The following is a 22,628-nucleotide window of genomic DNA, read 5'->3' as shown; positions in this document are numbered from 1 at the left end:
TGATAGTATCACGACCTTCCAGTTCTGATTTTCCAGATGGGGGCTGATCTAGTCTCTATTCAGACCGCTTCGGTGTTCGCCGGCATAATAACAATGCTGGTTTAAGGAAATCTGGAGATATGTTTTCCCAGCTTTTTGAGACGAACCTCTGTGCGCAAAGGATCAATAAGCAACATCACTATGCGCTAAGACTATCCTAGCAACCGTCAAGTTGGTCTGTCCAAGCCTAGTTGGTTTTATATATGTCTAGGTGCAGCTTTCGTCTTTGATAGATCTTCATAGCGCTCAGCCAAGCCTTGCCCCTGAGCAGCCTAGGTCTGTGTAACTTGAGGAGCTGATTCTGTCACCTGCAGGTCGGTAGTCGAGGGTTCAGCAAAGAATCCTTAGCCGCGGCCTCGGTCTATTACAACTACCATTTAGGAAAGATCTCCGGACAAGACAGTCAACAGCGGATACTGAAGGTCTTTAGAATAACTGGGTCATGTGGATTGCTTCTGAAACATAACAAGCAAGTGCCGCTGAATTATCTGTTTGTTCAGTTCGCTTAACACAAGGTCCACATGTAGTCCCCGGAATTCTGTATGCCAAGAAAGCCTCGAACTTATATCATGTTGCGGTTTGCTTGATCATCAGATCTACTGGGTGTTCTGTCAATGGCTGAGTCGGGCCGACAGGGTTTAGGCATTCGGTAACTATGTAGCCCGAAGTAACAAGGGCTAGGTCAGTTGCATTCATCTGTCGATCCCGTGTCGTAATTATGGCACATCTCCAAGGACTGCCGAGGCTTGGAGATCTCGGTCGGATGATCTACTCCCCGGGAGTCACGACGACTGGGACAGGCATGCTAACTACAACCAATAAGGACTTCCCGCGGGAGCCCCTAGCGGTGAGTGTCAAGCCTCATCGGAGTAGAAGCCTCATTTCGAAGAGCTCTATGCCGGCATTTGCATCTGGATGCCGTCGTACCGTACCCATGAAGCCACGTACCAGTATCCCGCTAGCGCACAGACTCCCGTACAGATTGAGTTCTGATTGAGGCTGGGTTCACGGACCAACGGGTTTCCTCTTCTACAGAGAGAAGAGTCGCAATGTTAGAGTTTGAGCATGAGTCAAGCCCAATGCAAGTTGGGGTACACGACATATCTGAAATGCATAACTTTCGTGCATTAGTTTGACAGATACAGTCGATTGAAGGCCCCAATCACGTCTCACGAATTGAGCACACAACAACTTCACCTGACTTGGCGATAGAAACTATGGTAGTACTATGCTAGTTGAGAACTGTTATCTCAAATGCCCGTCTTCATATTCCCGTCGTCATGACTGCAAATCTGAGTACTGTGAATCGCTTGTCGTCGAGAAGCCAGCACGAGACGGCATCACGGCACGCCCGGTTGTGAATATGAGTCCTCCGGCTTTGCTCCCATGGAGTGCCCTTGCAACTCGAGTGTCCCGATGGAGAGATAGGTCGAGGTCGGGGTAAAGTTGAGCTAAATATTGAGGATAGAAGTGTTTCGCAGACTTGAACTTGGACCTTGACATTGACATAGACTAGGACAACAGTAGAGGCAGTTCAAACCTTAAGGAAGATATTCTTACTATAAAGCTATGTCTTAGTTATATTATAGGTATAATTAATTAAATAGAAATCATACCTTGTATTAAACTTCTTGCTTATATAAGTCGCTCCTATACTAAAATCAAATCAGGCCAGCAAAGACAACATGTGATAATATCAAGAGACTTCAGTGCCTGTTCTCAATCCTTATATTTTACGCTGTGTATAGTCTATAAACTCTTCAGACACTGACCGAGCTAGCCTTTCGAAGCCGTTGACTAAAGAATTATGAACAGCTAAAGCAGTTCTTCCTCCCATGGTATCAACAGGTGAGGTTAGTTAATTGCCTTGGCAAAGCAAGCTAAAATATAGAATGCTATATCAGATATCTCAGTTCTCTGTTTATCCCACTGACTCTGCACAGCATATGCACGTTAAAAGTTGTGATAAATAGATAGGTGGAAAAACAAATAACATGTAATAATTATTCAAAAGAAACTCAGTGTCGGTGTCTTTCCCCGTCATTAAGACAAAAGCATCTACCCTGTTTGTGTTCATCTGCAGTAGCGCATCGGACGACCCTTGGTGCAGGCACCTCAAAAGGTTAGGAATGCGACGCTCATAAGCAGCTTCAGGGGCTCCGGCTAGACCGGCAAGTGATTTGTGTGCCGTGGGCTACTGACTAGCGACTTACGGGCCGCAGCCGCCCGGTACAAGTCCCCCCCTGCATCCCAACAGGGTTACATAGCTTTTCTGATGTTATGATGGACAGGGATCTAGGCGAGTCGCGGGCTCGCGAGTCTAGTCTGTCTAGACTTTAGTGGGAGATGCACGTAACTTTGTTCAGTGAGGACATTTGCTGGTGATCCTTGCTGGCTGGAGATTAAGCCTCAGGTGCTGGAGACCAAGGGCGGTCGCGTTGTGAAGAACCTTTGAAGAACCTCAGCGGTTACGAGTGGATGCGACAGATCGCTGCGGACATCATCTGGGGAAATCCGACTCGTTTGCGAGGATCATTAACAGTCGTGGACTTAACGCAGTGGAGAGCGGAGTTTAGTTTCAGTGGCAGCCCGACCGAGGGGAGTTTCCACCATATGCCACTACCAGGTTTATCCTCATGATCCATTTGCTGCTTATAAGCGGCAACCACCAAAAACGGACTGCATACTATACGCTAGAGGCACGGTGCGCGGAATATTTGTTTCCTCCGCGAACGCGCAGGGTTTGCCCGCAGAATAAGCTTTCGTCTCAGCTGTGAACGGAGCAACACATTTAGCGAGCGAGCTCTATGGGGTTCTCTGTTGATGTTTTATTTCAGACAAGTGGGGGGCCTTTTGCAGTCAGCATGACAAATATGACTGTACTAAACTGTCAAAAAGGACTCAACAGGTGTCAAATATGCTGATGAGAAGTGAGCGGGTACAGCACCAAGACCTGCTGAAGCGAGAAAAAAAAAAAGTGCGGAAACCGAACCGTTTCTGATGAATCCACTTGAACTGCCAAAAGGGTTTGCATCGCAACGCGTTGGAATTCTCAGGCAGTTGAGAAGGATTTCGGTTACTTTTTTATAGTGGGTCAACAGCGTCGATTGACTACGGCGGCCGTATTTTCTCGCTTATAATCTCTCGCAGAGACTAGAGACAATGAGAGAGAGTGCGGCATCGGCGGAGGAAGCCCGGGTCTGAAACAAGCACGTCACTCGCATTCAAGCCCGTCTTTAGACTACAGTAGCTCATCTTGCTTACTCTTTTTAGTGTCAAAAAAAAAAAAGACTTAACTGTAAGGCTGAGGCGCCGTTTGATCTCTACAGTCACGCCCTGGAACCTTGATAACACGCCACATCTCACGCCCTCACCCTTGTCAAGGTTCAAAACGTTCGTTCTTGAGATTACGCATGCAGAGGGCACGTTGTTCAAAGCTAAACAGGTGCCGACTCTCTTTTTTTGCAACGCAACCCCGCGTGCTCGTTAAGGCTTCCAATGGGTGTGTGCCACTTGCGTGTACGTACCATGACAGCTGCAAGAACGCAACTCGTCAAAGCTTATGGCCCATCCTGGACCTAGTAATTGTGGCTGCATGTCCTGTCCGTTTAAAGGATTCTCTTCTCTCCGCTTTCACGGGACACGGGGATTGTTTGATTTGCTAGGATTTTTCGTCATCGTGGGAGATTTCGCCTGCAAGAAACGCGGGATGCCGCTGACTTGAGTGCATGGAGGTGACTGATATTCTATCAGATATAGAATAAAGCCGAAGCACCAGTTTTCTTTTCTTCTTCTCACTTCTTTGACATATTATACATACTCCATGCCCCATCTCTTTCCAGTCTTTTCCGGGATCATCAGGATAACGGTTTCCTTTCTTTTTACTGCTCCCACTTTGACATACACTGCTACCTGCTTACTCGGTCTAAAGATGGCTGGCGACTTTTCTAACAGAGCACCTTGGAAGCGCTCGGCATGTGATCGCTGCCGCGCACAGAAGCTGCGATGTCACCGAGATTCAGGTCACTCAACAGACGCATGTCTTAGATGCCTCAAATCTGGCATCGAATGTGTCACCAGCAAAGCACGTCCAACAGGTCGTCCCCCCTCAAGACAGGTGCAGCCAACCGTTTCAGTTGAGCAAGGTGATACCAGCTCGTCGTCACACACCACAGACTCTTCACCCTCAGCCGGTGGCACAGACATCAACAACATGATGAACTTTGAGTATGATTTGTCGCTGGACAACATCTTGGACAGCATTGGGATGCAACATTCCGATTTCATCGTCAATGATAATATCCTCGTCGACATCTCCCCCCTGTCGTCCCAATCGACGAGCCAACACAGCGTTGCACAGGCACAGACAGTGGACCCCAGCACCATCCAATCGACAGCGTCGTACCAGTTCAACAGCCTACCGAGTACCAGTTCCATGGACTCTGCCTTACCCATAAGAAGCGATCATGTTGAGCTGCTTCTGTCAAGGCTGCATTCGAAATTGTCTGCCCAGCTCTACTCCATCAGATCGTCGCCATGGGACGTAAAGGGTACCCTGAACCTTTCCTTGGCCCATCAGGGTATTGGTCAAGATTTTGAAAACTGCGAGTCCCATCCTCTAGTCCAGGTATCACAAGCTTGCACTGAGCTCGAGAGGCTCTTGTCTGGCCTTCGCGCCCCCGCATCTGCTGAGCATACGCCCTCATCATTTTCGTACACGCCAGCAGTGCCACCGCGATTACGCACAACACAGCTTCTCATTGCACTTTCGTGCTACATACAAATTGTTTCAATCTATGGTATCATATTCTCAAAAGTGTTCGACTACCTCCTTAGCACCTCCAAGACGTCAATTGGCTCGTATCAATCATCCCCACTGACTCTTTACATCGGAGGTCTTCCTATTCCTCCCAATGAAACATTATCTGGAAATCTGCTCGTTCACCTCATCGAGCACCAGCTACACCAAATTGAACAGCTCATGGGCCTGCCCGAGCATTATAGAGTATCTTCTAGAGCTAAAGACACTAAAGATGGAGAATTGGGGTTATTCGGGAGTCAGCACAGTCAGTCTCTGCTTAATGCGGCGATACAGCTGGGAGAAGATAGAGACGGAAACCATGACGACATAAGATGCGTCCGGGCATTAAAGGTAGTGATGCGCCAGATTAAAGATTTTTAGACACCTGTTTATAGAAGTTCTGGGGGTTTGTTCAAAAAGATTGCTATAGATTCCTAATAGAGTAAAACTTACAAGTCTAAAGATTCAGATGGCTCACGTGTTTGAACTGGCGATCGATCTAGCGAACTTTCTGGTTTGGCTGAATCGTCGTGGATGATAATTGTGCCGTGCCCTTTCATCCCGTGGGAGCGTAATCCTGGTTGCCCAGGACTTTTGTGGTGGTGGTGAGAGATGACTCGTGGTGTCAGCATTGTGTGGGATTCGTCCGTGATCTCGGAGGAGCTGTTTCAGATTATTGAAGAGCAAGGAGACGTTCTTGGGGAAACGAAGAGTAAATATTCTCATGAGAATGACAGAAATCGTGCTCGATAATTGCCATGGCATAATATATTTATACCATAGCCTCTTTTGTTGGACCTCAATCACGTTAACATCATCACTTCTCCATGTGATCTTCATCTCAGCCTCTAAATTCCGTCAACGGGGAGTTTGAGTTTACTCGATTTTCGCCGAAAATCCGCTCGGAAATTAAGCCAGATGGCTCCACTTGGCATTCAGGAACATGTGAGACGAACGGGATTAGCAGAGAGCAGCGGCAGTCGAGTCTGCTAAACCCGCGGGCATTAGAGGCATGCAGAGTAACCTCGACAGGGATATGAGCATGTTCCTGTGACAAATTCGATCTGTCATAATACGTCACAACACCCGTTGCCGTAAGCAAAACATGCCGAGCAAGGATGAAACAAAACCCTCATAGGACATTATCAGATTCACGTTACGAGTGCATCGAGAAGGAATCCTTCAACGGCAACAATCCGAGTTGGTGAAATCCTTTGCTGACTTTACCTGCCGTACTTCCATTAGTCTTGGATCTGACTACAGCATCTACTGGCCATTCGTGAGCTGCCGCTTATCACCACCCGTGGAGCTGCGACGTATGTCCAAGGCACAGCAGAGACTCAGCTTCCCAAAACGGCCATAAACTGACGCTCAGAGCAAGGCATGGTAACACCAGTTTAGGAACACGACTTGCCTGTTTTATCAGATCTCTCTTTTTGTCCGCTAGTCTTAGCGAGTCTTAGTGGGATAATTCCGCGCATGTAACGCAACCAACTCTACCGGTTCATACCGGTATGCGCACGCCCCCCACTCTACAGAGTTCGATTCTGGAAATTCGAATAATATCACCATTTCCCGTAGTCGCCAATGGCGCCATACGGACCGAGCCTTCCGATGACGCATTTCGGCCGAAAAGACCACAGGGTCGACACAACATCCCACGCTAAATATGTAAGTAAACCAGGTTTGAGCGGCATTGGGGGGCTCAGCACTAAAAGATGACGGCAGCGCCGTCCCCGAGTAAATGCCGGTACTGAAAAGGATCGCGATTTCGGAGGATTGGCACAAACCAACCTAACCAACGTGTTTGCCAAGGTGTCAGTAGCGGATGATCTGCCGTGCCAAGGTCCAGGTTTATATCGCGACTATCAAGGTGCTGACTTGGCAAGACGGTTCAGAACCGATATCGATAACGTCGGCGGCAGCTTAGAACACTGAACAATTTGAGGTCCCGGCCTTACGTCAAGGTGACTGACGTTATGCTAAGTAAATTGAGTAACAGCCTTTGGCGTGCCAACTGGCTTTTTAAGTTAAGCTTTAAGCTAAAATTAATCGAGATATGTGTAAAGTCATAATTGGCCAGAAGCGGAGGCTCTGCGGATTGACTTGAAGAAGTTACGATTCATAATTCCCGCGCCAACAAACGTTCAAGATTAATGCCGTCTGCTTTGCTTGAGTCGTGCCACTTGTGATCCTCATTCATGCTGCCACTTGCACGCCGACCGACAGTATTACTTTGACTTCTGTGCCACGTATTCATAGTCAAAATCTGTTTATCGAAGATGATACAAGTATGTTACCCTAAACTTATATCACAGATATGCTTCGCGGCGCTGCCCAGGTGATACGAGAGGTCCTGCTGTTCGCAATGTCTAAATAGGTTAAAACCCGACAGCAGTGGCCAATATGAGGCGACACTGTCCGTAGACCTACAGTCTTTGCATTAAGGAGGCGGAGAGGGAACAAGCAGGGCGTCATGGATCCTGAATTAAATGCAGCGAGTGGATCACCATTGTATTTTAAAGCTACCATCACCGTCGTGTTTGCTACAATCTTGCTTCTAATATACACTCTCCAAGACGCCTTTTGCGTTCAAGATGGACAGATGAGCCGGGGTAATATCGCTAATCTTGCTGCATCCAGCAAGTCCCATGCACAGCTTGAACTCGTTGATCAGCAAGTCAAGGGCCAAACCAACACCGTTGGAACCGTCATACTGCAGCATTCATTAGTTCTTGTATCAGAATTGGCAGTTGGAAAACTTACAGCTAGACCCCATATGGCGATTCTGCCGACAAAGACAAAGTCTGCACCGAGCGCAACAGCCTTGAAAATATCAGAGCCACGTCGGAAGCCACCATCGATGGCAATGCGCGTCTTGCCCTTGGCAATAGGTGCAATTTCGCGGAGGATATCGATTGTTGCTGGAGTAGTGTCCAGCTGTCGACCTCCATGGTTGGAGATGATGATTCCATCAACACCCCGCTCAATGGCAATCTGTGCATCTAGGGGAGAAGTAACTAGACGACGTTTTAGTTAGTATGGGTCTTGGCTATCAACATTCGCGCACTCACCTCCCTTGACCCAAATTTCAAGGTCAGTCTGGCTTTTCATCCATGCAATCTTCTCTTCCCAAGTAGCAGCGGTATCTTGAGGAAATTAGTGAGGGCAACCTCCGATGAAACATCAGTCACATACCAAAAGACAGGTCAGGGATACCGCCACCTAGTCCACCAGATCCTGACTGGGTCTGAGCGCTCAAGTTAGGAAAGCTAAATCCTGGAGGGACGCTGAAGCCATTTCGAAGATCATCCAATCTCCTGCCAAACATGGGAGCATCCACAGTCAACACGACAGCTTTGTACCCGGCAGCTGGAGAGAATTCATCAATAAGGTTGTTTAGCGAGATGCAAGTACAAAAACTGACCTTTGGCACGGCTTAGAAGATTGGTGGTGATCTGCCGATTCTTGAACGGGCTAACCTGAATGGCATAGGGCGTCGATCCATCAGAACTCTGTCCAGATACATCCTCAAGGGTATCGTTTGACAGAGCTGACAGAATCATGGGTACGTTTCGTGCAGCACAAGCCTTCGACGTTCCAACCTCTCCATCAGCATGCGCAAGACGATGCATCGCCGAGGGAGAGACACCGAGAGGCAAAGCTGCCTTGGTGCCCCAGAGGGTAGTAGTCATATCAATGTTTGAAACATTACGGAGAACGCGAGGACGAAGCAAGTATCGGTCAAACGCAGCCTCATTACTCGCGAGACTAAGACCGCGTAAGTGTTTCAGGAACCGAAAGCTTAAAAAGGTTTGAGTGTAACTTACGTGATGTTGTCCATGGCCCCGCCGTTGTAGTAGTCTGCAAGCATTAGCTGACGATGCCGAGATCGGAGGGCTATGTTTGTGCGCACCTCTGTACATCTGAGACATCTTGTCCGATGCGGCCTGCTTGAGGTCCTGGATAGAGAAGATTTGCGGCTTGGAGGATGTGGCGTCAGACATCTTGGCGGGTTGAATGGGCAAATTGGTACGAGACATGAATCACGGTGTTTTGTAAATGAATCCCTCAAGTAACATTCAAACTCGCTGTAATGGGTAGTATTCAGGTTTATATGACAAGTCTTACGAATGCAACACTGAACGCCAACTCAACAGATGATATTCAACGAAGACATCGTATGTTCTAATCGGTTGCATTACGGTAAATCTTCCGAAACTCAATCATGATATACAGAGTCTCTCCGACGGAAGCTGGCTCAACAGATTGACTTCCGGGACCGTGTTAGCCTCCGAAGACAACCTGCTCATGTGGGTCAGGTCATGCAATGTCGGATGTCCGATCTCACCCTGAGCCCGGATAAGTCGGGAGACTTCCGTAGGCTAATGCACAAGTCACGACACTAGTCGGAAAGTTCTTTTTATCTTTTACATCTAATCAATCATAACTGATCTTTGCCGCATAGAGAGACTTCCTTACGATGCTGACTCTCAATGCCATAACCCAATCAAGTTTGAAGGATCGCGGCGACGGGTCCCGAACGAAAATGGCCAAGTGCTGACATGTCGATCATGATGTTGTCGGACAGTGTTTTCGTATCTTTCTTTTGTAATAGTATTATGTCATTGTAGATGTCGTTGGTTCAAGATAGATAGATATTATTCACAAGTAGGCAGACACGTAATATTAATATTTCTCAACGTGCCATCAAAACATTTAATAAATGACATATTGAGAAGGAACAATTTATTCATCTAAATGACTGACATAAAGCTAAACTCAATATCCCCATTGTTTCGACCAAGTGTCAAACCAAGCTGATGATACAGGCTCCATGCAGGCCAAGATAGAACTCTGTGCCAACGTGTTTGCCTTGGCCCATTCAAGACCCCGAGATCCCTCTTTTCCAGAGGCCAGCATCTCAAAGAAGGCCAACAACTTGAGACCACTTTGAGCCCTCCTCGCAGTCTCGGATGATCCTTCACTGACCTCCTTCACGATGGTCTTCTCAGCACCTCGCAAACGGCTGATCCATTCTTGTAGCGGAATGATCTCAAACGTCTCTGAAAAATAATCCTCGAGACGAGCTTTGAGACCAGGCAAGCTGTCTATCCAGCTGGTTGTTCGGGGGTTAAGTAGATTGTAGTAATTCTCCTGTCCTACGACTGGGTTCACAGGGACGACGAGCTGTCCGATGACCTCCGTTAGGAGATCAATGGGGATCCAGTCCAAAATGCTTGCAGAGCCAAGATCTAATGGTAGAGCTCGAAGATGCGCTGAAGCGTCGATAATCTTGTAGACCGTGTTAGTTGGACAGGAAGCGGCGCACAACGGGTGAAAACTTACAGCTGGAACCCAATCACGTCGAGTCCATATGCTACCCTCGCCAAGCGTCTTGACGGGGCCAGCTACTTGGCCAACTCGTAGAATCGAGAGACTCAAGACACCAGATCGCGCAGCCTTGCTAAGCAAGTGCTCAGCAACAAGCTTAGATGACCCATACCCATTGATCGGCGCATCAAATCGGGGAATGCTTGCTTCTGGTACAGGGCCTAAGAGCTCAGACGGCCAGTTCATGGCAGCACTGATAGACGATACGAAGAAGAAGCGGATCTTGTGGCGAGACTCTCGGCAGACGTCGACAAGACTCTTAAGACCGATGAACTGGGGCTCGAAGGAGGAGAGAGGGAGATTAAAGTTGACCTCCCAAGCGTTATCTATAGCCAAGGTTAGCTTCTAGTAAATAGTTATATGAGGTAACGGACTTACGTATGATAGCAGTGGCTTTATTCTTGATCTCCTCAAGATCGTCCTGACTCAAGCCAAGGTTCTCTGAGGCGACATCGTAACGAACAAACTTGGCCTTGCTTTGCCAGCTCGATGAAAGGCCCTTAGACTTGGCCGAGTCTACCTGACGTTGGAAGGCGTCGGCGCTGCGGTTCAAGCACCAAACCTTGGCAACCTTGTCGTTGTTACAAAGAACATCAAGCAGATACGAACCAATCTCTCCAGTTGTACCGGTGAGAACAATATGCTCCTTCGCCTCGCGAGGTGGTTCGAAAGCCTGAGCGTACTTGGCAAGCATCTCCCGAGTAACTTCGCTGTGATGAACCTTGTCCTGAGGGCCATGTTCAAGATGAGACCAAACAGAATGGGCGAGCTGGTAGATGGTTGGGTTGGTATAGATAGTACCCGCTTCTACTTCAAGTGGCTGATCGAAGGCAGAACTGAGAAGTCCGGCTAGTCGGATGACATGAAGTGAGTCGAAGCCTCTGGTGAAGATGTTGTCATCGTCCTTGAGATCAACCAAACCGGACACGGTCTCAATTGCCTCTCGAATGCCAGAACGGACTACATCTTCCGTTGTTCCGTTGATGTGAACAGAAGGCTTACCATGAGTAGACCTGTCGTAGATAGCGTTGATGTCGGCAGTGAATGCTTTTTCTGTCTCATTGCGAGCGAGAGTCCCCTTTGGAGTACGCGGAAACGGAGTTCGAACGATCTTGACAAAATCACGGTGGATCTGAGCGAACGCTGGGAGAGACTTGTTAACTTCTTCAAATGTTGGCCAGGCGTTGTCGGTGATGATGTCGTCTGGCTTGTCGAGGCTGTTCTGGTCAGGGTACAGGAGGGCAGCTGTTTGGAAACGGCCACGACCAGTGAGGTAAGCGGCAGCAATCCATGGATGGCTGATAAGCTTTCCTTCAGCAGCAAGAGGGTTGAACTTCTCCCCGTTGGATAGGATGATCAAATCATCACGCCGCATCTCGTACTTCCAGAGATCGGGGTGTTTCGGGTGTCGTGAGTACAAGTCCTTCGTCTCCCAGATATCAAGCTCAGGGAACGTCTTGAAGACAGGTTGAGTTGCAGAAAGCTTGGGGTTCTGAACAAACACCAGCTCAGACAGGTCTTCGGAGTAAGGGCGCATCTCGACACCTGTTCTTGGATGGAAGTAGTAGTAAGCCCACTCATCAGGATGCGTGACGACAGACGCAAGCCACTGGCCCTCTGTCATTCCCATGGTTTGCATGATGGGTACACGCGAGTGGATCAAGTCGCCGACAGACTGAGGAATAGGTCCTCCAGCTGACGTGATGAATTTGAGTTTCGAGAGCTTCTCGAGTACGCGGGGTGACTTGGAGATATCCTGTAGGACACTAGGCGAGATAAAGGCTGAGTCGAGTGAGATGTGGTCAAGCGCGTCTTCTATAACGTGCTGCATGATCGGTCCTACAGACGGGAGAACAACGGTCCAGTTGAAGAAGACGGCTGAGTACAGACCAAGGCAGATTCCAGCAACCTAAGATATACACATCAGAGCCTGGCTTCAGATACAAGAAAACGAAACTTACGTGGAAGAGGGGCATAGCGCACAACTGTCTCGTGCCAGTCCATTCAACACCAGTCGGCCTCTTCCCATTCGTAGGCTCCATCAAGTGGAAGCCATCAACAGTAGCAGCAGTCTCGAGATACACTGGCACCAGTTTAGGCAGGCCAGTAGAGCCGGAGGTGTGAAGCAGTGCCAGCATGTCCGACTTTCCTTCATTCCAGGATTTCTGGTAGACATAGGGCTTGACAGGTGTTGGATCTAGGAGCTGGGGTAATTCGGGGGCTTCAACACTTGGAATCTGGAGGTCTTGGAGGAATTCATGGTGATCCAAGCCAGATGAGGCGATCCAGAACTCACAGCCAGACTGTTTGATAAGTGATACGTGTCCTTCAACACTGTTGCGTGGTGACGAGAGTAACAGCTAATCAGTTAGACACTACCTAACAGATGAGATATTCATGGGATCTTACTCTATGTCCCAGCTTTGTGGAAGCAATCATCATGATAAAGTATCTCAGGTCATCTAATGCCCATCAGCAGCTGCCTGCAGTAGAATAGCAAAGTCAACTTACTTTGACCAATGTACGCAATTGTCCTGGGCCCCGCTGGCGATCCAAGTTGGGAGTCGAGCCACCCGCAAAGCCGGTTGATGGAGTTGGCAAAGATCTTGGTGTTGACTTCATCATATCCTTGCGAAGGTTGACCGTTGCGGGGAGTGTAGAAAAGCACGCGATCAGGCTCGTCCCGTGCTATCTCGTCGATCAAAACGGGAAGCAGCCTGTGGCCGTAGGCGGGCAAATGGGAGATTGAACCCATGGCGTTGGTAGGATACTTTGCAAGAGAGTAGAGAGAGAATAATGCTTGCTTTGCTTTCTTCTGCATAGAGAAATTGTGACTATGCAGGGTCTGGCTTCAACGCAATACTAATCGAGCTAGAAACGTGCCTTGGGCCTTATCTTACTTGTACAATCCCTTCTTACAATGCTACTGTATGCTACGTTTGAGCTAAACTCGGACCTCGTTAGTAAACCGAGGTTGTTGATATGCACGTTACTTAACAAGCAACCGAACGGAACCTTTTCTCGGCCACATTCCGCGATCTTCCAATAACTTCACTCCGTCGTATTCATGCTTCGAATCAGCATAAGTTGCATCATCACGAAGATGAATGCGATTGGTCATCGGAAGCTTTGCGGGGACCGGACCGGAGCTGACATGCATGCATGAGCTTCCATGGGGAAGTGTCCGATTGCTCCACTCGGCGGCGTTCGGGAACGGAGCCGGACTGTAAGATCGCGGCCGATCTGACAATACGAAATTTAGTTTGAGCCGAGTAAAGGCTTTTAAACTGATTCGAAAACGTGTATCATATTAAAGACCTGTCTCGAACGATATTCTCCTCTGACCTGGACAACACTAGCAGGCTTTCCCTTTCCCTTTCTTGTGCTTCACATCCTTGAATAAAAGTGATTCAAAATGGCAGAGCAAGTCTTTCAGAACTTTGAGACCCTTCAGCTCCATGCTGGGTATGACTCCCGTGGATATCGCCTCGTCAAAAGCTAACATTTTGCAGTTACACGCCGGATCCTCACACACGGTCCACTGCTGTTCCCATCTATGCGACATCTGTTAGTCTTGCCCGAACCCAAGATTCGGTAGACCCAGCATCTAACTCTTCCTCAGAGCTATACTTTCAATGACTCTGCTCATGGAGCGCGTCTCTTCGGTCTCAAGGAGCTCGGCAACATCTACAGTCGTCTCATGAACGTAAGCAACACCCAATAACCCTCAAGTTCATAAACTGACTTATCCCTTCAGCCTACTGTTGATGTATTCGAGAAGCGAATTGCTGCCCTAGAAGGCGGCATTGCCGCTGCTGCCACTTCCTCAGGTCAAGCCGCCCAGTTCCTCACAATCGCCACCCTCGCCAAGGCCGGTGATAACATTGTTGCCAGCTCGCATTTGTACGGTGGCACATACAACCAGCTTAACGTGCTACTTCCCCGATTTGGTATCAAGACCAAGTTCGTGCGAAGCGGCAAGCTTGAGGACTATGCCGCTGCTATTGATGATCAGACCCGTGCCATCTATGTCGAGAGCATGAGTAACCCTGATTACGTCGTACCTGACTTTGAAGGTATCGCCAAGATCGCCCATGAGCATGGTATTCCCCTCGTTGTAAGTTGGTCGTTCCTATTTCGTTGAACAGAGTTGACTGTAGTAAGGTCGACAACACTCTAGGCGCAGGTGGCTACTATGTTCGTCCCATTGAGCATGGCGCTGACATCGTTGTCCACTCTGCCACCAAGTGGATTGGCGGTCACGGCACTACTATAGGTGGAGTGATTGTCGACAGCGGCCGCTTCAACTGGAACAAGCACTCAGACCGTTTCCCCGAGATGGTTGAGCCATCACCTTCATATCACGGTCTCAAGTACTGGGAGGCTTTCGGCCCTGCCACATTCATCACTCGTATCCGCGTTGAGATGCTCCGCGACATCGGCGCTTGTCTCAGCCCCTTCTCCGCACAGCAACTCCTCCTCGGTATTGAGACTCTCGGTCTTCGAGCGGAGCGACATGCGCAAAACACAGAGAAGCTTGCCAAGTACTTTGAGTCGAGCCCCAATGTGAGCTGGGTTCTCTGGCCAGGCTCCGAGTCTCACCCAACATACGCACAAGCCAAGAAGTATCTCACACGAGGATTTGGCGCTATGCTAAGCATCGGAGTTAAGGGAGATGCTTCAGCTGGAAGCAAGGTCGTGGATGGTCTCAAGCTTGTGTCTAACCTTGCCAACGTGGGTGATGCCAAGAGTCTTGCTATTCACCCTTGGTCGACTACACATGAGCAGCTGTCTGAGGATGAGAGGCTGGCTTCTGGTGTGACGGAGGATATGATTCGTATCTCGGTTGGTATTGAGCATGTTGATGATATCATTGCCGATTTCGAGCAGTCTTTCCAGAAGGCATATGGATCCTGAGTGTCGATGTAGCTTGGTGGACTTGGTGGTCAGATTGATAGAAAGGTGGTGGGAAAAGCTGCTATATAAGTACATTCCAATGCGATTACGGATTTCTGAGATATATTTGCACATTAACTCAAACTGGGTTCGATCTCAATGATAACATGCCACGTCCTCTGGTTAGAGTCCGACTGTACGCGTTCAGTTGAGATGTGATTGGTGCTGTTATCTTCCAAATCAAGACCCGCAGCCGTTGGAGCTTTACCTCCCAACCTGACTATTGATGATCTGCCCAAGATTACCTGAAGGAACCGTCGCTTCGTCCAAGAGGATTTGTCCCCTCGAAAAGGTGCAAAGGGTAGGAAGAGCTGGGTTAGGTCGCATGTAACCTTCCGATAGGCCGCAAGCGCAAGGATGAGTCTAGCCTCTTCATTCTGTTGTGGTATCTCAGATGGCTTAGAGGTGATTGATAAGATAGAAAATAAGGTGTTTGAGGGAATTTTGTTTCTCTCGCTTATCGTGTACGTTCATCATTAATGGCTGCCTAGGTTAAGCTAACAAGCTTAGGGAGCCTGCTTTTGTGGCGACCCTGAACGTACATGCTGATATCGTCTTACTCTTACGTGGCATCGGTCGAGAAAAGATAAAGTTACTCCGATAAAGTCGATTGCAATGAGTTGTTGCTGTCCTAAGAACCAAGTTACATTCTGGCCACCTATCCATCGACAAAGTCCTTCAAGTACCATTTATCTCGTGAGCAGATCATTCTATCAATTACTAATTGTTAGAAACAACAAAAACCACATTGGCATGGTTGCCGCCTCCACCTCTCTTCTCAATCGTATAACTAGACGATTCCACCTCGTATCCGTACTCATTCGACCCTGCATATGGGACATCATATTCCAGCTTGACCTTTGGCCCACCACTGCCAATCCTCCAGTTCATCCAGCCCTCGCATCCAGTCAGGTATCCATGCGATTCCAACATCCAACGCCCTTTGGTACGAGGCGCAATGTCATCAGGTGCCGTCATCTTTCGTCTACCGTGCTCCAGTCCGGAGTCATCCCAGTATAGTGTTTGGTTGGTGTTATTGACGAGGGTGATCCCTACGCTGCGAGGCGCATCAGAACTGGCGTTGGCGAGATGAGTATCGATACCCCACATGGCAGTACCCCAGTCGTTCTTGTTGTAGGCAGTCATTATTGTATTAGTCTTTTGGTCCTATGGAAGAGATGAACAGAAAGCGGAGCCGCGAACTTCTGAGGTGGTATAATGGTAGGAAAAATGATAGGGAGACTGGGACACTCGGGAAACTTGGAAGGAAGAGCGATGCCCAGTCGCTTTAAATACCTGGTAATTACTTATCTATCAGCTTTACGTATGGGTTGTGAAAGGTTCAGACTGTCGTTTCAACTAACCACTTTAGTTAAAAACAAGCGAGGAGGCGCTGCTACGTTGCAGCAGAAGTACTTTCAGTACACTTTCAGCTGAGTACCGGGAAGCTATAGGTATGATATGTGGAAGCTATTCCCATTTTTGCCGCGCATGATCTGACAACACCGCGTGGCCCAGAACTATGTCGTTAAGGCGGGCGCTAACACATGACTATTAGCTTTCGACTGGTCTAGAGCTGACTATTGTCTTTGGGCTGATCTAACACTAGTAGCTAGCGCCATATTTCAGCTTGGCTTTTCCAAGCCAGATAGAAGAGTTGTAGGCTAAATGCGATTCTCTACTAAGTTCATGAGATACCGCGCTATTAGGAGGTTTGAGATATAAAAGCAGTAAACAAGTTAGATATTACTGCTGCTGGAATGCAGAGGTTGTTTTATACTTAAGTATTATTATTAGAAGCGCACTGAGTTTCCCGCTCTAAACTAATTATTATTTAAAATCTTTAACTTATATTTCTTTAGGATTATCGGCGATAAGCGTTGTAATTTATAAATTATGTTACAGGCTGTTGAAAGGTTTAATAAGTAATGCTTGCATCACATTCCATTCACCCTAGAGCTCGTGCTTTATCCCATTTTCTCTACTATAAAACAAGATCATAGGCACCGGAACTGTTAAAGTCCTGCCACCTTTTATTTACGAACTATTTCCAGATATATCAAGCCTCATTCAGGGGTATACTAATATTCTTGCTAGTCTTTCCATTGTCATAAAAAAGATCAATGACGAGGTGAGCTAAAACACGTTAGGCGTCGTAGACAACTCACAGAACAGCCTTGTATCCAATGGTAATCTTCATTAACCTAACCTCAGCGAAATTCCCTCGTTGCATCTAGGCAGTTCCTTCCAGGTTCAAAACTCTCAAGCATCGGCAGTTTGGCTGGACGGGTCCGAGGACCGAATGCAAAGAGAGACCGGAGCTCCACTGTAAACTTCGGCAGCCGAAGGCACAAAACAGAGCCCGATGATCCTTACATCAGTTAAGTCCTGGCCAATCGGAAGACGAGACGCGAGATTATCCACTACCAGCCGCACATCAACCCACTGAAGAGCAAGCTTCCGTCTTTCTGTGTATTCACAGAAGATATAACACTAGAACTTGACTTCACACGGCACTAAGTTCAATGCAAAAATTAAATCCTTCCGGCATGTCCTGCAGTAATATGTATGGGGTTTTCGGACGCTATGTCGGGTCATGGTTTCGGAGGGCCTAAAAGGCTCCGAGATGGCCGCTGTAGTGCATCCCCCACTGAGCCTCCACTGTCAGAGACAATGCACCCCAGATTTACAGGGTTGCGAGACAAATGAGCATTATAACAGAGGCACGATGAGAAGACCTATCGCAGCATGATGGAGTTAATGAACCTTTAACAACAATATTGTAGTTTTTCTCTTGTTATTTCTGTATTTTCACAAACACAATCATGGGCGGTGAAGTCTCAAACAAGACCTGGGTTTTCAAAAAGTCACCCTCAGGCCTACCAGAGCCCGGCGTCCATACCGCTTTCGAGGACCGACCCTTGAGCCTGGTCGCACCACCCGGCGGTCTGGTCATCAAGCTCCTCACGGCTGGTCTCGATCCCCATCAGAGAGACCGCATGCGAGGAGCTGGAAACGTTGACTACGTTCCTGGCTATGAGGTCAACGAGCCCATCACCAACTTCTCGATTGCGAAGGTCATCCGCTCAGAGAACGAGGCTTTTGAGCAAGGCAGCTTAATCGCTGGTAGTCTTCCTATCGCTGAGTACGGCATCATTCCTAAAGAGCTCATTGACGCGAGAGCTATGGCGTCGCCGCTTGTTTGGAAGGTCTCCAACGACTACAACCTTGATGTCAAGCACTACGTCGGTACCCTTGGTCTGGCGGGCATGACTGCTTGGAACTCCTTCTACGGTCTCGTCAAGCCTGTAAAGGGTGAAACCATCTGGGTCAACGCTGCATCAAGCTCTGTTGGTGAAGTTGTTGTCCAGCTGGCCAAGATCGAGGGCATGAAGGTGATTGTCAGTGTGAGCTCTGACGATAAGCTTGACTACGTGGTCAATGAGCTTGGTGCAGATGTCGGCTTCAACTACCGAAAAGAGCCCGTTGGCAAAGCCCTCAAGCGTCTTGCACCAGATGGACTAGACGTTGTCTTTGAGAATGTCGGCGGTGATCATTTCCAAGCTGCCATTGAGAACATGAAATGGTTCGGCCGCATCATCAGCTGCGGAACAGTAAGTCTCTCCCCCAGTCACCCCATTCAACTCGCTCACACTATCTAGGCATCTCAGTACAACAAACCAGTTGAGGAACAATACGGCGTCACCAACCTGTCGGAGATCTTCCGCCGACGCATCAAGATCCAGGGCTTCATCTTCTGGGATGACAATATCTACACTGACAACATTGAGAACTTCAAGGCTACTATGCCAAAGTGGGTTTCGGAGGGAAAGATCAAGTCGCGATATACTCAGTTTGAAGGCATCGAGCAGGCCGACAAGGCGTTTTTGTCGATGTTTACTGGTGGAAGCCATGGTAAGACGGTGCTCAAGATTAGCGACCCTTAGATGGGGTGTGAACAGTACTGGCACGAAGAAACGCAATGGCAGTAGTTATTATGAATCTCTATTTTTAAATGAAAAGTAATATGCCTTTGTACCCAAGTTCAAACTCCCTCTCGTAGGTGACTAATTGTGTCACGTTACTGATTGGCGCTCATTCCCAGGGGTGTATGTTGATCTTGACCCCGGCCCCATCTCGATATTTATCCAGTGCCTTGTTCACAGCATCTGCATCCAAACCTTTAATAACCTCAAAGCTACTGGGGCCAAGTTTCCCCTCCTTATACCAACGAGGAACCTCCTCCCAGAATTTCATAGTCAGCTCCGGGTGGATCGGGGATACACCAAACGCAAGGCGCCGCTCATATCCAGCAGCCTTGGACCCTATTCGAGCAGCGTCAAGGTCTCCGTCCGGTCGACGAAGAGTAATCAAGGTTCCCTTTTCCTTATTTGACAGCGCCGCGACGCCGAGCTCTTGGTCTAAGCCGGCATTGACCGTGTCAACAGCGTAGATCAGCTCATCTCCAGCAATCGCACGAACCTGCTCCAGCACATCAGGAGCTCTTCTATCGATAACGTGAGTGGCTCCGATAGCCTTGAGGTTTTCTTCATTCTGTTTCCCAGCGATCGCGATGATTTGGCCTATTCCTGCCAACTTTGCAAGCTGAACGACGGCTCGTCCCGTGTTGGAGCCACCTCCAATGACGAGAAGGCTGGCGCTAGAATAGTCAAACGACTTGGCCTCAGGTGAGAAAGGAGCGGGAATTCCATGACCGGAGGGGGCAAACAGGGCAATGAATCCAGCCAAAACGATGACTGGAATTGTAGAAGCCTCGTCGTCGGTCAACTCAGTGCCGGCTACTCTGCCCACGAACCTCGAATCAACAAGGGCATATTGCTGCGCAGCGTTGAAGTCATTGTTGAAGCCACCTTCGGCAAACGTGTGACCAAAAACATGCTCTCCAAGTGTGAACTTGGCAGAGTGCTCTCCGGGTCCGAGGGTTACTACTTCTCCGACGATGTCGCTAGCGATGACATATGGCATGCTAGTAACAAATAGGCCATCATCGCGGGTTCTCTGGTCGTGAGGGTTTACTGAAGATTATTCAGCTACAGTTCTCATCGATAGGTAAATGATTTCGGGAACTTACGGCCAGCGACAAGGACCTTGACCAGTAGCTGGTTCTCGCCCGGCTCTGGGATTGTCCGGTGCCCCAAGACCAACGGCTTGCCCACCTCCTCAAGTAAGAGAGCTTTTTGAGACATTGTTCTTTGCGTATTCAGATTCCTTAAATGAAGATGAAGATAGAAACAGAGGAAAAGGGTGAATTTATATAATAATAGCATTGTTCATAGTTCACTAATGGCTTGCTCTGTCACGCCATCGTAACCCGGGAAGTTTTATCAGATTTATCATCTTACCAATTCGCATGCCATCTAACAGCGTATAGATGTTCCAGAAAGTTTTTGATGCCCTGTTCCATTAAAGGCGTGGATGCTAGATCCGTATATCCAGGCCACGTTCACTTTCGGCCTTGATTGGTAAGCGTGCGATGGCATCAGAATAGACTCAACTGGCACTCATTTTAGTAAGCAGTCCCGAAAATCACGCTGCGAAATCCGTCGCATGGGATGTTCACTAATCATATACGCGCATATTATGAGTCCTACACCGGTCCCTCAGGTATTTCGACTTGTGACAAATATGATCCGAGGGCCAATTATACATAGTGAACCATATAATCAATCTGCTGCCCTCAGGACCAGCAGAGATCCATCCAGTGGCGTTGACTGTGCGAACGAACTTATAGTAACTAACTTCCATGTCTGAAAACTAAAAGTATGCTCTTCAATAATGACTTTTAGAGAATGCGTTCTGGTTTATGGCTGTCTTAAGCTTTAACAGCATGCTTGTGACGATGGCTTGGTAGCATATACAAGAACGTGGGAGAGCGGCTCCTTAAGTACTAAGGACTGGAGTTGAGACCTTCACTTGGGAGCACGATGTTTTATAGGATGCTTGACACCTCTGAGAACTCCTTCAACCGTTGGAATTATTAGCCCATTGATCTAAAATCGTCAGTTATCAAGACGGAGTAAATAATTTCCAGCTACCGCTTCAGTTCAAACTCTAAATCTTAAAGAGCCAATTGTCGTCGGATCTAAATCTCGTGGGGATAAGCTTGGTCTCACTTACCCCAGTTATTTAGGGGGAAATCACCTGTATTATACTATACACACGGCAATACCTGTCCAGCTGGGTTGATCTACCAAAGCGTCAACGCCACTCCGATCTAGCCCATCGATGAAAACCGCGCCCTGCCAAGACTCGAAGATCTTCAGTCACATGCTGGGAATTGGGATATCTCCACATCGTCGGTCCGACGGGTTGTAGATATCTGAAACGATATTCAGTCGCCCATCTCCGAAACGCGGCGCGCATTGACGGTGTCACCTGGTTTTGACAGGTTTCTGTTTCTGGTTGTCCTAAGTATCCACTGTACGATACTCGCCTGGTCGTGTTGCATAATGCCTTAGCCGGATTGGACTTGAATAGAAGATTTAACCTTTTATCGGGTAGTTCCGTGCCCGTTTTACTCGATTGGTTCGTACACTCCCGCCCCAGCATGCCAACGAAACGATGGCCTCCACGGCCAGATATCTCAACTTCAGCTAAAATGGGTTGCCACTAGCTTGATCAGTACACGGAACAGCAGTTTGGTTAACTGGTATATTAAACTATGAACCCTTGAGCTTTCTCCCTCTGCGTCATGTTTGTTGTAGAGTGAGCTCCTTAACACGTAAGCTTTTCCATGTGAAATAGATGCAAACATCTTATCTACTACGCGACTCAGACACGAGACCATGGCGCATTATGTGGAAATACCATTTACCCCAGTCTCGCTTTAGGGTGCGCCTCCTTGACCTTCTGCTGACAATGATCCTCACTAGAATACAACAGCTGACATATCGTGACGTAAGAGGCTTGGTGGCTTTAAGCTGAAAGACTTATCTTGGGCTACTGCGTGGGTAGTCGGTATGCTGCCTGAAGTGTTTTTTTGAGTTGATAGACTTGACAACCAATGCTGGCACCGCGCACCTTACCTCCTTGTAGCTTCGTCTCTAAAACGATGATCCAAGCTTGCAGATCACCGATGAACGGTGGCGGATATAATCATCTTATTTTAGTACTGATTCTAGAGTGTTTTTCTTTATCCCTGGTTGGTCTCTGAAGTTTTAGTCCGCTTGGCGGCTTCACTAACTCCAAGCCTGCATTTTCCCTGGCCAGTGGCTTGCACTAAGAACGTATCGATTTGGGCAGGTCGTATAATGGCTTAACTCTATTCTAGACAGACCTTTGCTTGGTAAACTCGTCAGGGGGTTAGCTGATGGTTACATATTTCTGCGGGACTACCAATGTTGTCGCTGGCAACCTTTCAGTCAACGGCAATCGCAACACTACCTGAATATCACTTACTCCTTGCTGGGGATTACCA

General features: G+C 48.2%; 7 protein-coding genes across 23 annotated transcripts; 3 read left to right on the top strand and 4 right to left on the bottom strand.

Moving 5' to 3' along the window:
* The first annotated feature begins 3,204 nt into the window (after positions 1 to 3,204).
* On the top strand, positions 3,205 to 5,698 carry FOIG_16461 (uncharacterized protein). The gene has a single exon (XM_031217921.1). It carries the CDS (start codon positions 3,863 to 3,865, stop codon positions 5,219 to 5,221), a length of 1,359 nt encoding a protein of 452 aa, XP_031052394.1. The 5' UTR covers positions 3,205 to 3,862; the 3' UTR covers positions 5,222 to 5,698.
* A 1,282-nt stretch (positions 5,699 to 6,980) lies between these two features.
* Positions 6,981 to 9,029, bottom strand: FOIG_16460 (uncharacterized protein). 2 transcript variants are annotated; one of them, XM_031217919.1, is made up of 7 exons: positions 8,757 to 9,029; positions 8,671 to 8,704; positions 8,268 to 8,611; positions 8,039 to 8,212; positions 7,915 to 7,989; positions 7,607 to 7,860; positions 6,981 to 7,556 (listed from the first exon to the last, which is right to left on the bottom strand). In XM_031217919.1, the coding sequence occupies exons 1-7, from the start codon at positions 8,881 to 8,883 to the stop codon at positions 7,401 to 7,403; spliced, it is 1,164 nt and encodes a 387-aa protein (XP_031052392.1). In that variant the 5' UTR covers positions 8,884 to 9,029; the 3' UTR covers positions 6,981 to 7,400. The 2 variants fall into 2 exon arrangements, with proteins under 2 accessions (XP_031052392.1, XP_031052393.1); XM_031217920.1 differs by having other exon boundaries at positions 8,671 to 9,029.
* A 232-nt stretch (positions 9,030 to 9,261) lies between these two features.
* FOIG_16458 (O-acetylhomoserine (thiol)-lyase) lies at positions 9,262 to 15,257 on the top strand. 16 transcript variants are annotated; one of them, XM_031217909.1, is made up of 9 exons: positions 9,262 to 10,571; positions 10,625 to 11,018; positions 11,069 to 11,101; positions 11,246 to 11,644; positions 11,698 to 13,699; positions 13,747 to 13,801; positions 13,857 to 13,940; positions 13,992 to 14,351; positions 14,399 to 15,257. In XM_031217909.1, exons 5-9 carry the CDS (start codon positions 13,650 to 13,652, stop codon positions 15,149 to 15,151), a joined length of 1,302 nt encoding a protein of 433 aa, XP_031052390.1. In that variant the 5' UTR covers positions 9,262 to 10,571; positions 10,625 to 11,018; positions 11,069 to 11,101; positions 11,246 to 11,644; positions 11,698 to 13,649; the 3' UTR covers positions 15,152 to 15,257. The 16 variants fall into 16 exon arrangements, with proteins under 16 accessions (XP_031052390.1, XP_031052385.1, XP_031052381.1 ...); XM_031217904.1 differs by having other exon boundaries at positions 9,262 to 9,942; positions 9,990 to 11,101; positions 11,246 to 13,699; XM_031217914.1 differs by having other exon boundaries at positions 11,069 to 13,699.
* Positions 9,512 to 13,337, bottom strand: FOIG_16459 (uncharacterized protein). Its single transcript, XM_031217918.1, has 6 exons — positions 12,746 to 13,337; positions 12,644 to 12,696; positions 12,196 to 12,594; positions 10,613 to 12,143; positions 10,190 to 10,560; positions 9,512 to 10,135 (listed from the first exon to the last, which is right to left on the bottom strand). The coding sequence occupies exons 1-6, from the start codon at positions 13,053 to 13,055 to the stop codon at positions 9,623 to 9,625; spliced, it is 3,177 nt and encodes a 1,058-aa protein (XP_031052391.1). The 5' UTR covers positions 13,056 to 13,337; the 3' UTR covers positions 9,512 to 9,622.
* Positions 15,258 to 15,910: 653 nt separating the features above from the next.
* On the bottom strand, positions 15,911 to 16,336 carry FOIG_16457 (uncharacterized protein; the record flags this gene model as incomplete). Its single annotated transcript, XM_031217901.1, has 1 exon — positions 15,911 to 16,336. One exon carries the CDS (start codon positions 16,334 to 16,336, stop codon positions 15,911 to 15,913), a length of 426 nt encoding a protein of 141 aa, XP_031052374.1.
* Positions 16,337 to 18,015: 1,679 nt separating this feature from the next.
* Positions 18,016 to 19,137, top strand: FOIG_16456 (uncharacterized protein; the record flags this gene model as incomplete). Its single annotated transcript, XM_031217900.1, has 2 exons — positions 18,016 to 18,804; positions 18,853 to 19,137. 2 exons carry the CDS (start codon positions 18,016 to 18,018, stop codon positions 19,135 to 19,137), a joined length of 1,074 nt encoding a protein of 357 aa, XP_031052373.1.
* Positions 19,138 to 19,285: 148 nt separating this feature from the next.
* Positions 19,286 to 20,397, bottom strand: FOIG_16455 (uncharacterized protein; the record flags this gene model as incomplete). Its single annotated transcript, XM_031217899.1, has 2 exons — positions 19,286 to 20,226; positions 20,283 to 20,397. The coding sequence occupies 2 exons, from the start codon at positions 20,395 to 20,397 to the stop codon at positions 19,286 to 19,288; spliced, it is 1,056 nt and encodes a 351-aa protein (XP_031052372.1).
* Positions 20,398 to 22,628: the final 2,231 nt, after the last annotated feature.

Source organism: Fusarium odoratissimum (genome assembly GCF_000260195.1).
Source record: "Fusarium odoratissimum NRRL 54006 unplaced genomic scaffold supercont1.83, whole genome shotgun sequence".
In the NCBI taxonomy this organism is placed as follows: domain Eukaryota; kingdom Fungi; phylum Ascomycota; class Sordariomycetes; order Hypocreales; family Nectriaceae; genus Fusarium; species Fusarium odoratissimum.
Note: the sequence above shows the minus strand (reverse complement) of the source record. Positions and strands in the feature narration are given on the sequence as shown.

Excerpts from the sequence above, each read along its gene's own strand:
- FOIG_16459 (XM_031217918.1), bottom strand. The coding sequence starts at position 13,055 with ATGCAGAAGAAAGCAAAGCAAGCATTATTCTCTCTCTACTCTCTTGCA. Across the intron at positions 12,697-12,745 it reads AATTGCGTACATTGGTCAAA|ATGACCTGAGATACTTTATC; the intron begins GTAAGTTGACTT and ends GATGGGCATTAG. Across the intron at positions 12,595-12,643 it reads CCACAAAGCTGGGACATAGA|CTGTTACTCTCGTCACCACG; the intron begins GTAAGATCCCAT and ends CTAACTGATTAG.
- FOIG_16458 (XM_031217904.1), top strand. The coding sequence starts at position 13,650 with ATGGCAGAGCAAGTCTTTCAGAACTTTGAGACCCTTCAGCTCCATGCT. Across the intron at positions 13,941-13,991 it reads TCTACAGTCGTCTCATGAAC|CCTACTGTTGATGTATTCGA; the intron begins GTAAGCAACACC and ends TTATCCCTTCAG. Across the intron at positions 14,352-14,398 it reads AGCATGGTATTCCCCTCGTT|GTCGACAACACTCTAGGCGC; the intron begins GTAAGTTGGTCG and ends GACTGTAGTAAG.
- FOIG_16460 (XM_031217919.1), bottom strand. The coding sequence starts at position 8,883 with ATGTCTCGTACCAATTTGCCCATTCAACCCGCCAAGATGTCTGACGCC. Across the intron at positions 8,612-8,670 it reads GGGGCCATGGACAACATCAC|TCTCGCGAGTAATGAGGCTG; the intron begins GTAAGTTACACT and ends ACGCGGTCTTAG. Across the intron at positions 7,861-7,914 it reads TGAAATTTGGGTCAAGGGAG|TTACTTCTCCCCTAGATGCA; the intron begins GTGAGTGCGCGA and ends AACGTCGTCTAG.
- FOIG_16461 (XM_031217921.1), top strand. The coding sequence starts at position 3,863 with ATGCCCCATCTCTTTCCAGTCTTTTCCGGGATCATCAGGATAACGGTT.